The 13,018-nt window shown below is 47.3% G+C and overlaps 1 protein-coding gene across 1 annotated transcript in view; it reads left to right on the top strand.

Annotated features, from left to right (window-relative positions):
• The first annotated feature begins 863 nt into the window (after window positions 1-863).
• The window catches only part of RNF180 (ring finger protein 180), a 113,486-nt gene continuing 101,331 nt past the window's right edge, over window positions 864-13,018 (top strand). The window contains exons 1-2 of the mRNA XM_073680247.1: window positions 864-941; window positions 3,520-3,642. Coding sequence (XP_073536348.1) covers window positions 3,538-3,642 — 105 coding nt within the window. The 5' untranslated portion in view covers window positions 864-941; window positions 3,520-3,537. The remainder of the gene's footprint in view (window positions 942-3,519; window positions 3,643-13,018) is intronic.

Here is a 13,018-nt window from a genome sequence, read left to right as displayed (position 1 = left end):
CTTTTGGCGTTTTTAAGCACTTTTGCACTTTTTAAGCACGATGTCACTTATTTTCTATATAATACCCGTGCCTTCCCAAATGCCTAACATACTCCCCTGATGACTTCTCCAAAAGGAGAAAGAAACGCGTCGGGTGGGTTTTTATGGGACTAAGTTGAAGGTATACTTGGGTACTGCCCTTGCAAGGAGCCATTACCGGGGCATGACAGGGTAGAATAGTCCAGGAAAAGAAGTTATGGACGACATGGACAACTATCCCTGAGAAATGCATACCAGTGAAATGGGGGAGATCCACACATTTTCCTTCTTTGCTATTTTTGAGCACTTGTTTATGATCATGTATGTTATCTAACCGTCAGGACATTACATGTGAAGAGATATGACAGATATGACATTTATGAATATAAGAGTTTATTGTGTCTGTTATATATAGCTCTTAATGTCCTGAGGGTAGCAGGGTCTTTATGGTTAAGCTTCTCGGGTCTATGGCAATTGAGGCCAATATTTTTTATAATAACAAGTGAAAGTTAAGTTTTAAGAGAATCCTCAAGGCTGTATCTGGTGATTTTTGATTCTGAGGTGTCTCCTGCTGTAGGTTAAGCAGGTGGTTGCTAGTTGGTTATGCGAATACTTCATACCTTCCTCTTCGGATGTGAAGAACGTAGTGTGAAGGTTGTTTAAAATGTAATGTTATAATAAAGTTTTGTCTCCGTCCTGAGGGAGGCCTCTATATACACACATATACGGTACATTCACAGCATAGCAATGTTTACTTATCCGTTATTGGGTGATTAAATATCAGGTGACCTTCTCCCACCAGGAAACTATGAGCAGCGTGTGACTGTGCTGTGTAGGTGAAATCTGATATTACCGTAATTACTGTACTATGTGCGTCTGTCTTGTGGTTTACAAAACAGCTGACTGCAGCCTTGCAGGAAAAGGTAGGGGATACATTGTTACCTCACCTGATCTGCAGGGAAAAAATGCTTCTTTTTCTTACAGAATTGTGTACAAATTCTAATAGAGACGTGCAGAATTGGGACATATTGGGATATGCATGTAGATAGACGGCGGTGAGATGTAGTAAGGAGCTCTGCAGCCTGATATTAACACTTTCAGGCTGTTCCAGCAGCAATCTGCTGTGGTCGGCAACCTACAGATCTGTTGTGAAACTACAAGTCCCAGCAGCATAAATTGCAACTCGTTGTGAGGTTGAAACAGCCGAAGCTGTAGGGATCAGATCACCCATGCCCGCTGCCTGGAGTGCGGGATCTAGTGCTGCATGTTCTTCTTCTATACTGGTAACTGAGGGGGCACAAGCAGCCACCATGCCAGTTTGTTGACATGGCCGGTTCGGAGATATTTCAGCACCATGTGAATATGCCCTAAGGCCCCTTTCACAAGTCCGATTTTCTTGTACACATTAAAATCTGTGGGGCTTTTCACATGTCTGTAACTTTTGCAAAAAAAAAAAAAAGCTACATTTGTGTGCTGCCCAGTTTACATTGTGTGTTTGCTAGGTGAAGCCTGAGAAATCTCCATCGTTATTTTTTACTTTTTTTTTGCATGTCCAAAAACTAATAAAATACTATGGTGATTTAAAATTTTAAGATGGTAAAAGCTGACACACAGACCACACACTGCTGAAAATCTGATCTAAAACAATGATGGAAATCAGGTTTTCATCTATAAGAAAAACAGACTTGTTAAACTGGCCTAAGACTGGATTCATGGGATGCATCCGCACCATGGCCCAGGCTCCCCAAGGATGGGCTGCAAGGATGGGCTGCATCAACGACACACCTCCGCCACATACTTTGAACACAGCCTACTACTTTTGCTATTTTTCTTTCTACATGCAAGAAAAAATCCTGAGTTCTATATGGAAAATGAAGTGTAAATCAAGCTTACTAAAGGGCTTCTCCAACTGACAACATTTTTAAAGGGCTTAGACTGGCCCAGGATTATATGCCTTATATGCCTGCCACAGATGCCCCTTACCTGACACTACTTCACCTAGTAGAGTGTACCTGCCATAGCTCCATAAAGTCATGATTATTCCATATTATGTTCCAAATCAGCATTGGCCACCGATACCCTGACAAGAATGACACAGTCAGTAGCTGGAATGGGTCTTCATCACTGATGTGATGTTACATGATGAGACATTGTTACTCCACATCAGCCAGCCAAGTAATGATGTCATTGTGGTAGCCACCATGGGCATAGGCGGACATCGTTTCATAACAGATTTGTACCAAGCCTACCTCATAGGTAGAAAACTGGTAGATGCCGGTGGTGTCTCTTACTCTAGTGAAGTATAGGGAGCGGGCGGCTTCCACCAGAAAAGCATCTCACTACTTTTAACTGCTTCAATGTTTCCGAACCCTAAAGTGGTTGAAAGCAGTGACATAACACAGAACATGTGCATAATGTTCATTTTATTTTCACAAGTGGATTTCGGGTGGAATCAGTCTGAAAATGACGTTGTGTTCACATAGCCTTAGATTCAAAATTTCGGTCATTTAAAGCCGAAGATTTTACAATACAAACAGTACACATAGATCCCTTAGACCAGATTAACTTTGTACCTCCTGTTTCACAAGAAAACTATTATAGTGGAGTATAATAATTTTTCTAAATCACTCTATTAAATGTTTCTGCTGTTTGCCTGCAAAGTCTGTGCTGTGGGCTACATTAAAGTAGGCTGCTAGTCGCTGTTAGCTACCATCTTCATTGCGTGAGCGAGCGCAGTAGAATCCTGACGCTCGTTTCCACGCTGAAGACGCTAGCCTAGAAGCAGGAGAAGGACGCTACATATTTTAGTGTAGCCCAAAACAAAGACATTGGATAGTCCGTGCTACGGGTTATCAGCAAAATAGAGGTAAGTATGGTCGACGGTCGGCACTCAACGGCAAAAGTAGACATGTGCTCTATGGTAGAGTAGATCCAGTTGTAATGGAGAGAATACGATGGCGCTTCCTTTAAGTGCTTGAATGAAGATTTATTTCATATCAACAGGTCTGAACTATGGGGCCAACATTTCGGTCTATCAGACCTCGTTCACAGCATATGAAAATCACATGAACACTTTTGTAAGAATATATACATGTAGATTACATAATACAAATGAAAAAAATCAAAAACCTTGCAGCCAATTAACGCTAGCTTCACTCTCCCCGTTTTTGGACGAATAGACGTCAAAAAGAAGTCAGAGCTGTGGCTGGACACTCATGTCTTCTTGATGTTTGGTTTGTCCGAAAGCGGGGAGAGTGAAGCCAGCCGTAATCAGTGCATGGCCAGTTATCCTACACCACCAACACTTGGAAAATGAGATATTACATAGTGCTCATTCAAATCCATGTGCTGTCGGTGCAATACAGTCCTCCAGAGTAAGAGATGCTCCTCAATCTCCTCTCCATTCTGATCTGAGAATTGTCTTATTGGGTATTTATAATGGGTTTTCTGCATTGTTAACCCTGGATACTGATGGTATTTGCATTTTTGTTTGCTTTGCAGAGTATATAAAGCGGTAAAATGAGCTACAGCAACACAGCAGTCCTTTTACGTTGCTGGAAATGTAGAAAGTTTGTATCAAATTCAGCATGCATCATCAATGATGAAGAATGCACCCAAGCTCAGGTCAGTATTGGATTTCCCATAATGCACTTCTCTAGTGATGTTCTATGTATAATGAGCCACGGGACTCTACTTTCTGCTTTCAAGAAGTTTTTTTAGCAACAAAGGGTCCTATTCTTCACGGTGTTTTTGCCCGAATTATGGAGTAAAACACATTTAAATTGATGGAAAAAATTTGCACAATTTGAACCTGAGGGAAAATTTTGTAACTTCAGATATTTTTACACCACTCCTGGCCAGCTCCACCATCTTTTAGAAAGTTGGGAATAGCTGAGATGGGGGATAAAGTAGCATAAATTATGGCAGACATGTATTCCAGTCCCTGACTCTAGTAACATTTCTGGCAGTGGTGCACAACAGTTGAAGGATACGCCATATTCATTAAGAGGCAAACGCCTCTTGATGAATGTGATGTATATAACTGCAGTGTTCGATGGGGTTGAGACCATCCCTCTGTATGGGCCGGTCAAGTTCGTCTACATCAAACTTCCCCAACCATGCCTTTATGCAACCTGCTTTGTGCACTGGGAATAGTCATGATGAACCGAGATGGGCTTTACCACTACTGGTCCCACAAAGTTGGAAGCTACAAGTGTTCCCAATGTCTTGGTACGCTGAAAGATTAATATTTCCCATCACTGGAATCAAGGGTCCTAGGTTGACCCCTGAAAAAACAACCTCATAGCATTCTCCCTCCTCCACCAGACCTTACAGTCAGTACAATGCAGTCAGGCAGGTAAGGTTCTCCTGACATTCGCGAAACCCAGTCTCTACGATCAGGTGTCAGACAGAGGAGCGCAATTCATCACTCCACAGAATATGTTTCCACTGCTACAGAGTCCAGTGGTGGAATACATTGCACTGCTCCATCCAAAGCTTGGCACTGTGCTTGGTGATGAAACCCCGTGCCATGAAGCTCCAGACTCAGTTTGTGTGCTGATGTTAATGTGAAATGAGGTTTGGTCTCTGCAGTTTTTGAGTCAGCAGAGGCAACTTTTATGCACTATGTGCCTTAGCACTTGGTGACCCGGCTCTGTAATTGTATGCCTTCTCAATTTTGTGGCTGAGTTACTGTGATTCCTAAACACTTCCCCTCTAATACAACCACTCATAGCAGAGTGTGGAATATTGAGGAGGAAGAAATTTCATGAACTGACTTGTTACAATGATGGCATCCTATTACAGTACCATGCTCGAATTCAGTAAGCTTTTCAGAATGAGCTATTCTAAAAATGTTAGTAATGGCAGACAGTGTAGCTAGGGGCTGGATTCTATTTACTTGTGGAAATGGGCAGGAGCAGACTGAGCCAGGGGGCAGATGTCCCCCAGGGCGGTTCCCTAATAACGTTTAGGGCTGCCTGGCCCCCGGGTGCCTTTGCAGCATGTACCTTTAAATCACCTGCGGCCACATCATAATCTATAACAGGCGCAGAGCATCTTACAGATTGTGATGTTGCCACAGATTATTCAAAGCTAGGCAGCTGACATAAGGCGGTCCTATACAGGTACTAGGCTAGCAATTGTTTAGCACCTCCCAGTCATTTATTGGTGTTGTATCTTTAAATCTGCATTTGCAACAGAATCAGTAGAATGCATCCCACACAGAAGCGGGACTGAGAGGAGTGATGTATTGCAGGAAAAAGCTATGCTGTATAATGAGGGGCTGGGAGATGTGCTATGCAGCAGGATGTGGCTTTATATTGAGGGGCTGGGAGAAATGATATACTGTAGTAGGGGGATGGGTGTGGAGGAGTGATGTACTGCAGAATGGGGCTGTTTATAGAGGGGTTGAGAGGAGCAATGTTCTACCGCATGTGGCTGTATAGAGAAGGCTCTGAGAGGAGTGATGTACTATAGAATAGGGATGTATACAGAGGGGCTGAGAGGAATGATGTACTGCAGGATGGGGCTGTGTATAGAGGGGCTGAGAGGAGAGATTTACTGCAGGATGATATTGTATAGAGAGGGGATGAGAGGCATAAAAAACATCACAATCTAAAAGACACACCCAGGCTCAGGACACCTTTTCATGCTGCATGCTGGAAAGAAGGATTGGTGGGACGGGAGAAGTTATTATTCATGGCTGGCTATGATGACAGGTGAAATCAATCATTTGTACAGTAATACTCAAGTTGTTAAGCACTGCTGTCAGTGTGCCATGGGTTTATGAGAAACTTACACTAGCGGCAGTGATCAAATGGTTATGTATTTAATGTGGCAGTGTAACGCAGCAGTGCTTTGGATTTTTGGGAAGGGTATATAGCATTGGATTCAGTGAAATGTATATAATTACACATCATGGGTGCACTGTATGCGGGATGTTATTCTAATCTACACGGGTAGGGGAGGAATAGGGTGGATGGTTACCGCACTATCACTAATAAATTATTTTGGTGCACTAACTTGTAGTCACATAATATAAGCAATAGGTAACTCCAGCTTTACTGATCAGTTAAAAAAAAAAAATCATTAATGGCCGTTAATGCTTCAAAAGAGTATTCTGCGATAAAAGCCATGGCTCGTTCTTTTGCTGCCACTTGCCACTGGTGACATCCTGGCTTTTCATGATTAAAAAGTATCTTCCTGTCATTTATTATGAACTTGAAGTGTGTGACCCTTCCGCAGGATTTCACGCCAACAAATTCAACTGGGAGCTAGAAAACCCCGCAGATATTTAATGCATTAATGCTGTCCTTGTCACATGTTATTAAGCACTAAGAAAATTACATTTGTATTAGCACCGCACATTGAAAACAAGTGAAGGCAGGCTTGAAAAGTGCGATTTCATGGATGGGACAGGCAAATAATCCAGAAATACAGCTACTCTGGAACAATGCAATCAGCGCTCATGCTTTAATTTTTGTACTTATTATTATTCCTATGCGTCACTGTGGCTCCTGGGGCGACTTAATTTATTCATAGCAAATTGCGTATAGGAACAGATGTTTAAATGTTTGTGAAACACAACATTTTCACAGCAAATGTATCACTGGCAAGGTAAATCTGGAAAGAACGATATAGCAGATGATATGTATTATCACTATTGTATGTATATGAATATGGAGTACAGAGATGTAATGTAAAAAGTTGTTCAGATCTTTAACATTAATGAACCATCCTTAGGATAGGAGAACAATATCAGATTTGTGGTGGTCAAACACCCAGCAGCCCTTCGGATCAGCTATTAGAAGATCCCATGGTGGCCCAGTAGTAACCAGTGTATAGTGCTGGAACAGCACAGCTCCATACACTGTGTAGTGGCCGTTCTTGGTACTTCAGCTGGGCCCATATTGAAGTGAATCGGACCTGACTTGCAGTAGCCAAAAATGGCCACTACACTGTGTACGAAGCTGTTCTTTTTCACTCTGTATGTTGGTTACTAATACCACATTGTGACTGGCAACTGGCTAATCAGTGGGGGAGTTGGACAAATGTTTTAAATCTGGAACAAACCTTTTAAAGGGAACCTGACATGATACATGTTGCCCAATCCATGGGTATCGTGTATCAGGCATTGGCTGTATGATATCAGCCATTTATGAGAAAAACATGGTTGAAAAGCCACCGGGGACCAAGCTGCACAGGAGATTAGTCAGAAAGGCGGGTCCCCGATGGCTCCTCCCCACCCGCTTTCCTGGAGTGACAGGTCTGTCCATATGGGTGCACACGGTTAGAGACCTGTCAGTCACTGGTGGCTTGCGGGAAGAAACCACCGGGGACCTGTCTGTCTGATTAGTCTTCGATCCCTGGCTGCTTCGAAATTATGTTTTTCTCTGGAATGCTGCAGTGTTTCAGAGTTAAAGATACATGACTGAAATCATGCAGCCAGTGTCTGCCCCTGGATTGGATAGCATGTATCAGCGGTCATGCTCATTCCTTCTAAAACGGTCACAGGTTATTACGAGTAAAACCATCAAAACCTGCACAATTAGATGTTGTGACTTTGTCTGATGGTGGACAATCTAGGTATTTGAGATTTGAGAACCAGAGAGATTTGACAACTATTCCAGCAGTCCAGAAGATCTCCCCATTCCAGGAGTATACGCAACTATGCTCATACAACACAGAGCATTGTACGGTGTAGTCACCATATCTATAATATAATTGGCTAAGTGTGTCTCTGTCTGAAGCCTTTATAGACTGCGCATGCGTGACGCGCAGTCTGGCTCCAGACAGAAGACCGCAAATAGCCGTTACAGGTAAGAGGAGTGTATGGCGCCGGAGATCGCGGTATGCGTAGACATTGAACGCATACCGCGATCTCCTGCGCCATACTTACATACTTACCTGACCGGGAGCAGCGTTGCCACGGCGCCTTTCTCTTCACCGGAGACCGGGGCAGGAGTGAGGCATCGGATCGGCGCATGCACATAGCACTATCTGGCGCCATTTTACTGAAGACACATTTGCAGTGTGTCTTCAGCATAATGGCGCCGGACAGCGCGGTGCTCCAGCGCCGCAATCCTCCCCCGGCCTCCAGCAGAGCAGGACCCAGAAGCGTTGGAGCACAGAGAAGAAAGGTGAGTATAACTGTTTATTTTTTTGGATGTGTGTACAGCGTGAAAGAGATCAGGGGGCCACACATACCAGGATTGTGGGGTGAGGGGACCATACATACCAGGATTGGAGGGTGAAGGGACCACACATACCAGGATTGTGGGGTGAGGCGATCATGCATACCAGGATTGTGGGGTGAGGGGATCATGCATACCAGGATTGGGGGGTGAGGGGACCATGCATACCAGGATTGTGGGGTGAGGGGATCATGCATACCAGGATTGTGGGGTGAGGGGATCATGCATACCAGGATTGGGGGGTGAGGGGACCATGCATACCAGGGTTGTGGGGTGAGGGGATTATGCATACCAGGATTGGGGGATGAGGGGACCATGCGTACCAGGATTGGGGAGTGAGGGGACCATGCATATCAGGATTGGGGAATGAGGGGACCATTCATACCAGGATTGGGGGGGTGAGGGGACCATGCATACCAGGATTGTGGGGTGAGGAGACCATGCATATCAGAATTGGAGGGTAAGGGGACCATGCATAACAGGATTGGGGGGTGAGGGGATCATGCATACCAGGATTGGGGGATGAGAGGTACCACACATACCATTATTGGGGGATGAGGGGACCATGCATACCAGGATTGGGGGGTGAGGGGTGCCATGCATACCAGAATAGGGATGAGGGGTACCATGCATACCAGAATAGGGATGAGGGGTACCATACATACCAGGATAGGAATGCAGGGTACCATGCATACCAGGATGAGGGATGGGGTGCCATGCATTCCAGGATGAGGGGTACCATACATACTAGAATAGGGATGAGGGGTACCATACATACCAGGATAGGGATGAGGGGTACCATGTATACCAGGATTGGTGATGAGGGGTACCATGTATACCAGGATTGGGGTTGAGGGGTGCCATGCATACCCGGATTGGGGATAAGGGGCCCATGCATACCAGGATGGGGGTGAGGGGTGCCATGCATATCAGGATTTGGAATGAGGGAGCCATGCATACCAGGATTGGGGATGAGGGGTGCCATGCATATCAGGATTGAGGATGAGGGAGCCATGCATACCAGGATTGGGGATGAGTGGTGCCATTCATACCAGGATTGGGGATGAGGGGTGCCATGCATATCAGGATTGGGGATGAGGAGTGCCATGCATACCAGTATAGGGATGAGGGGTACCATACATACTAGGATAGGAATGCGGGGTACCATGAATTCCAGGATGAGGGATGGGGTGCCATGCATACCAGGATGAGGGATTGGGTGCCATGCATTCCAGGCTGAGGGGTACCATACATACTAGAATAGGGATGAGGAGTGCCATGCATACCAGGATGGAGGTGAGGGAGCCATGCATACCAGGATTGGGGATGACGGAGCCATGCATACCAGGATTGGGGATGACAGAGCCATGCATACCAGGATTGAGGATGAGGGGTGCCATGCATACCAGGATTGGGGATGAGGGGTGCCATGCATACCGGGATTGGGGATGAGGGGTACCATGTATACCAGGATTGGGGATGAGGGGTACCATGTATACCAGGATTGGGGATGAGGGGCCCATGTATACCAGGATTGGGGATGAGGGGCCCATGCATACCAGAATAGGGATGAGGAGTGCCATGCATACCAGAATAGGGATGAGGGGTACCATACATACCAGGATAGGAATGCGGGGTACCATTAATGCCAGGATGAGGGATGGGGTGCCATGCAAATACCAGGATGAGGGATTGGGTGCCATGAATTTCAGGCTGAGGGGTACCATACATGCTAGAATAGGGATGAGGGGTACCATACATACCAGGATAGGGATGAGGGGTACCATACATACCAGGATAGGGATGAGGGGTACCATGTATATCAGGATTGGGGATGAGGGGTACCATGTATACCAGGATTGGGGATGAGGGGCCCATGCATACCAGGATAGGGATGAAGGAGTGCCATGCATACCAGGATGAGGGATTGGGTGCCATGAATTTCAGGCTGAGGGGTACCATACATGCTAGAATAGGGATGAGGGGTACCATACATACTGGAATAGGGATGAGGGGTACCATACATACCAGGATAGCAATGAGGGGTACCATACATACCAGGATAGGGATGAGGTGTACCATGTATACAAGGATTGGGGATGAGGGGTACCATGTATACCAGGATTGGGGATGAGGGGCCCATGCATACCAGGATAGGGATGAGGAGTGCCATGCATACCAGGGTGGGGGTGAGGGAGCCATGCATACCATGATTGGGGATGACGGAGCCATGCATACCAGGATTGGGGATGAGGGGTACCACGCATGCCAGGATTGGGGATGAGGGTTGCCATGCATACCAGGATTGGGGATGAGGGGCCCATGCATACCAGGATGGGTGTGAGGGGTGCCATGCATATCAGGATTGGGAATGAGGGAGCCATGCATACCAGAATTGGGGATGAGGGGTGCCATGCATATCAGGATTGGGGATGAGGGAGCCATGCATACCAGGATTGGGGATGAGGGGTGCCATGCATACCAGGATTGGGGATGAGGGGTGCCATGCATATCAGGATTGGGGATGATGGAACCATGCATACCAGGATTACGGATGAGGGGTGCCATGCATATCAGGATTGAGGATGAGGGAGCCATGCATACCAGGATTGGGGATGAGGGAGCCATGCATACCAGGATTGGGGATGAGGGAGCCATGCATACCAGGATTGGGGATGAGGGGTGCTATGCATACCGAGATTGGGGATGAGGGGTGCCATGCATACCGGGATTGGGGATGAGGGGTGCCATGCATACCGGGATTGGGGATGAGAGGTGCCGTGCATACCGGGATTGGGGATGAGCGGTGCCATGCATACCGGGATTGGGGATGAGGAGTGCCATGCATACCAGGATGGGGGTGAGGGGTGCCATGCATACCAGGATGTTGATGAGGGGCCCATGCATACCAGGATGAGGGATACCATGCATACCAGGATTGGGGATGAGGGGTGCCATGCATACTGGGATTGGGGATGAGGGGTGCCATGCATACCGGGATTGGGGATGAGGGGTACCATGCATACCGGGATTGGGGATGAGGGGTGCCATGCATACCGGGATTGGGGATGAGGGGTGCCACGCATACCGGGATTGGGGATGAGGGTTGCCATGCATACCTGGATTGGGGATGAGGGGTGCCATGCATACCAGGATTGGGGATGAGGGGCCCATGCATACCAGGATGGGTGTGAGGGGTGCCATGCATATCAGGATTGGGAAAGAGGGAGCCATGCATACCAGGATTGGGGATGAGGGGTGCCATGCATATCAGGATTGGGGATGAGGGAGCCATGCATACCAGGATTGGGGATGAGGGGTGCCATGCATACCAGGATTGGGGATGAGGGGTGCCATGCATATCAGGATTGGGGATGATGGAGCCATGCATACCAGGATTACAGATGAGGGGTGCCATGCATATCAGGATTGAGGATGAGGGAGCCATGCATACCAGGATTGGGGATGAGGGAGCCATGCATACCAGGATTGGGGATGAGGGAGCCATGCATACCAGGATTGGGGATGAGGGGTGCCATGCATACCGGGATTGGGGATGAGGGGTGCCAAGCATACCGGGATTGGGGATGAGGGGTGCCATGCATACCGGGATTGGGGATGAGGGGTGCCGTGCATACCGGGATTGGGGATGAGCGGTGCCATGCATACCGGGATTGGGGATGAGGAGTGCCATGCATACCAGGATGGGGGTGAGGGGTCCCATGCATACCAGGATGTTGATGAGGGGCCCATGCATACCAGGATGAGGGATACCATACATACCAGGATTGGGGATGAGGGGTGCCATGCATACTGGGATTGGGGATGAGGGGTGCCGTGCATACCGGGATTGGGGATGAGGGGTACCATTCACACCGGGATTGGGGATGAGGGGTGCCATGCATACCGGGATTGGGGATGAGGGGTGTCATGCATACCGGGATTGGGGATGAGGGTTGCCATGCATACCTGGATTGGGGATGAGGGGTGCCATGCATACCGGGATTGGGGATGAGGGGTGCCATTCATACCGGGATTGGCGATGAGGGGTGCCATGCATACCAGGAGTGGGAATGAGGGGTGCCACGCATACCAGGATTGGGGGTGAGGGGTGCCATGCATACCAGGATTGGGGATGAGGGGTGCCATGCCTTCCAGGATTGGGGTTGAGGGGTGTCATGCATACCAGGATTGGGGGTGAGGGGTGCCATGCATACCAGGATTCTGGGTGAGGGGTGCCATGCATTCCAGGATTAGGGGTGAGGGGTGCCATGCATACTAGGATTGGTGGTGAGGGGTGCCATGCATACCAGGATTGGGGGTGAAGGGTGCCATACATACCCGGATAGGGATGAGGGGTGCCATGCATACCAGGATGGGGATGAGGGGTGCCATGCATACCAGGATAGGATGGTGGGGACAGGAGAGGGGCAGCACAAATACCAGGATGGGGGCAGCACATACCAGCATGGGAGACCATATACCAATAAAAATGCTCGCCACCCGGGCATAGAACGGGTTCAATAGCTACTAATAATATAATAGTCCTTGGACCTAAGAAACCTGCATTATGTAGTATAAGTAAAAGAGCCCTATTAAAACTTCTCTCAGGCTTCTTTCCAAAAAAAACCCACCATAAACAATGTTCCAGAAACATTGAAAAACACTGACAGTTGTAGTTTTTGCAGTCATTCACAGCTCAGTATTTAACTTCCTTAATTTTTCTGGAAAAATGAAAGCACCACTATACTTGGTTGCTAAGGCCAACAAAAGCCAGTCTATAGGACAGTATGGATAAATGGAGC

This window comes from Phyllobates terribilis, unplaced genomic scaffold (genome assembly GCF_046119375.1).
Source record: "Phyllobates terribilis strain yellow unplaced genomic scaffold, ASM4611937v1 Scaffold_1__5_contigs__length_1240528914, whole genome shotgun sequence".
In the NCBI taxonomy this organism is placed as follows: domain Eukaryota; kingdom Metazoa; phylum Chordata; class Amphibia; order Anura; family Dendrobatidae; genus Phyllobates; species Phyllobates terribilis.
The sequence above is the reverse complement of the archived record's forward strand: the minus strand, read 5'-3'. Positions and strand labels throughout refer to the sequence as shown.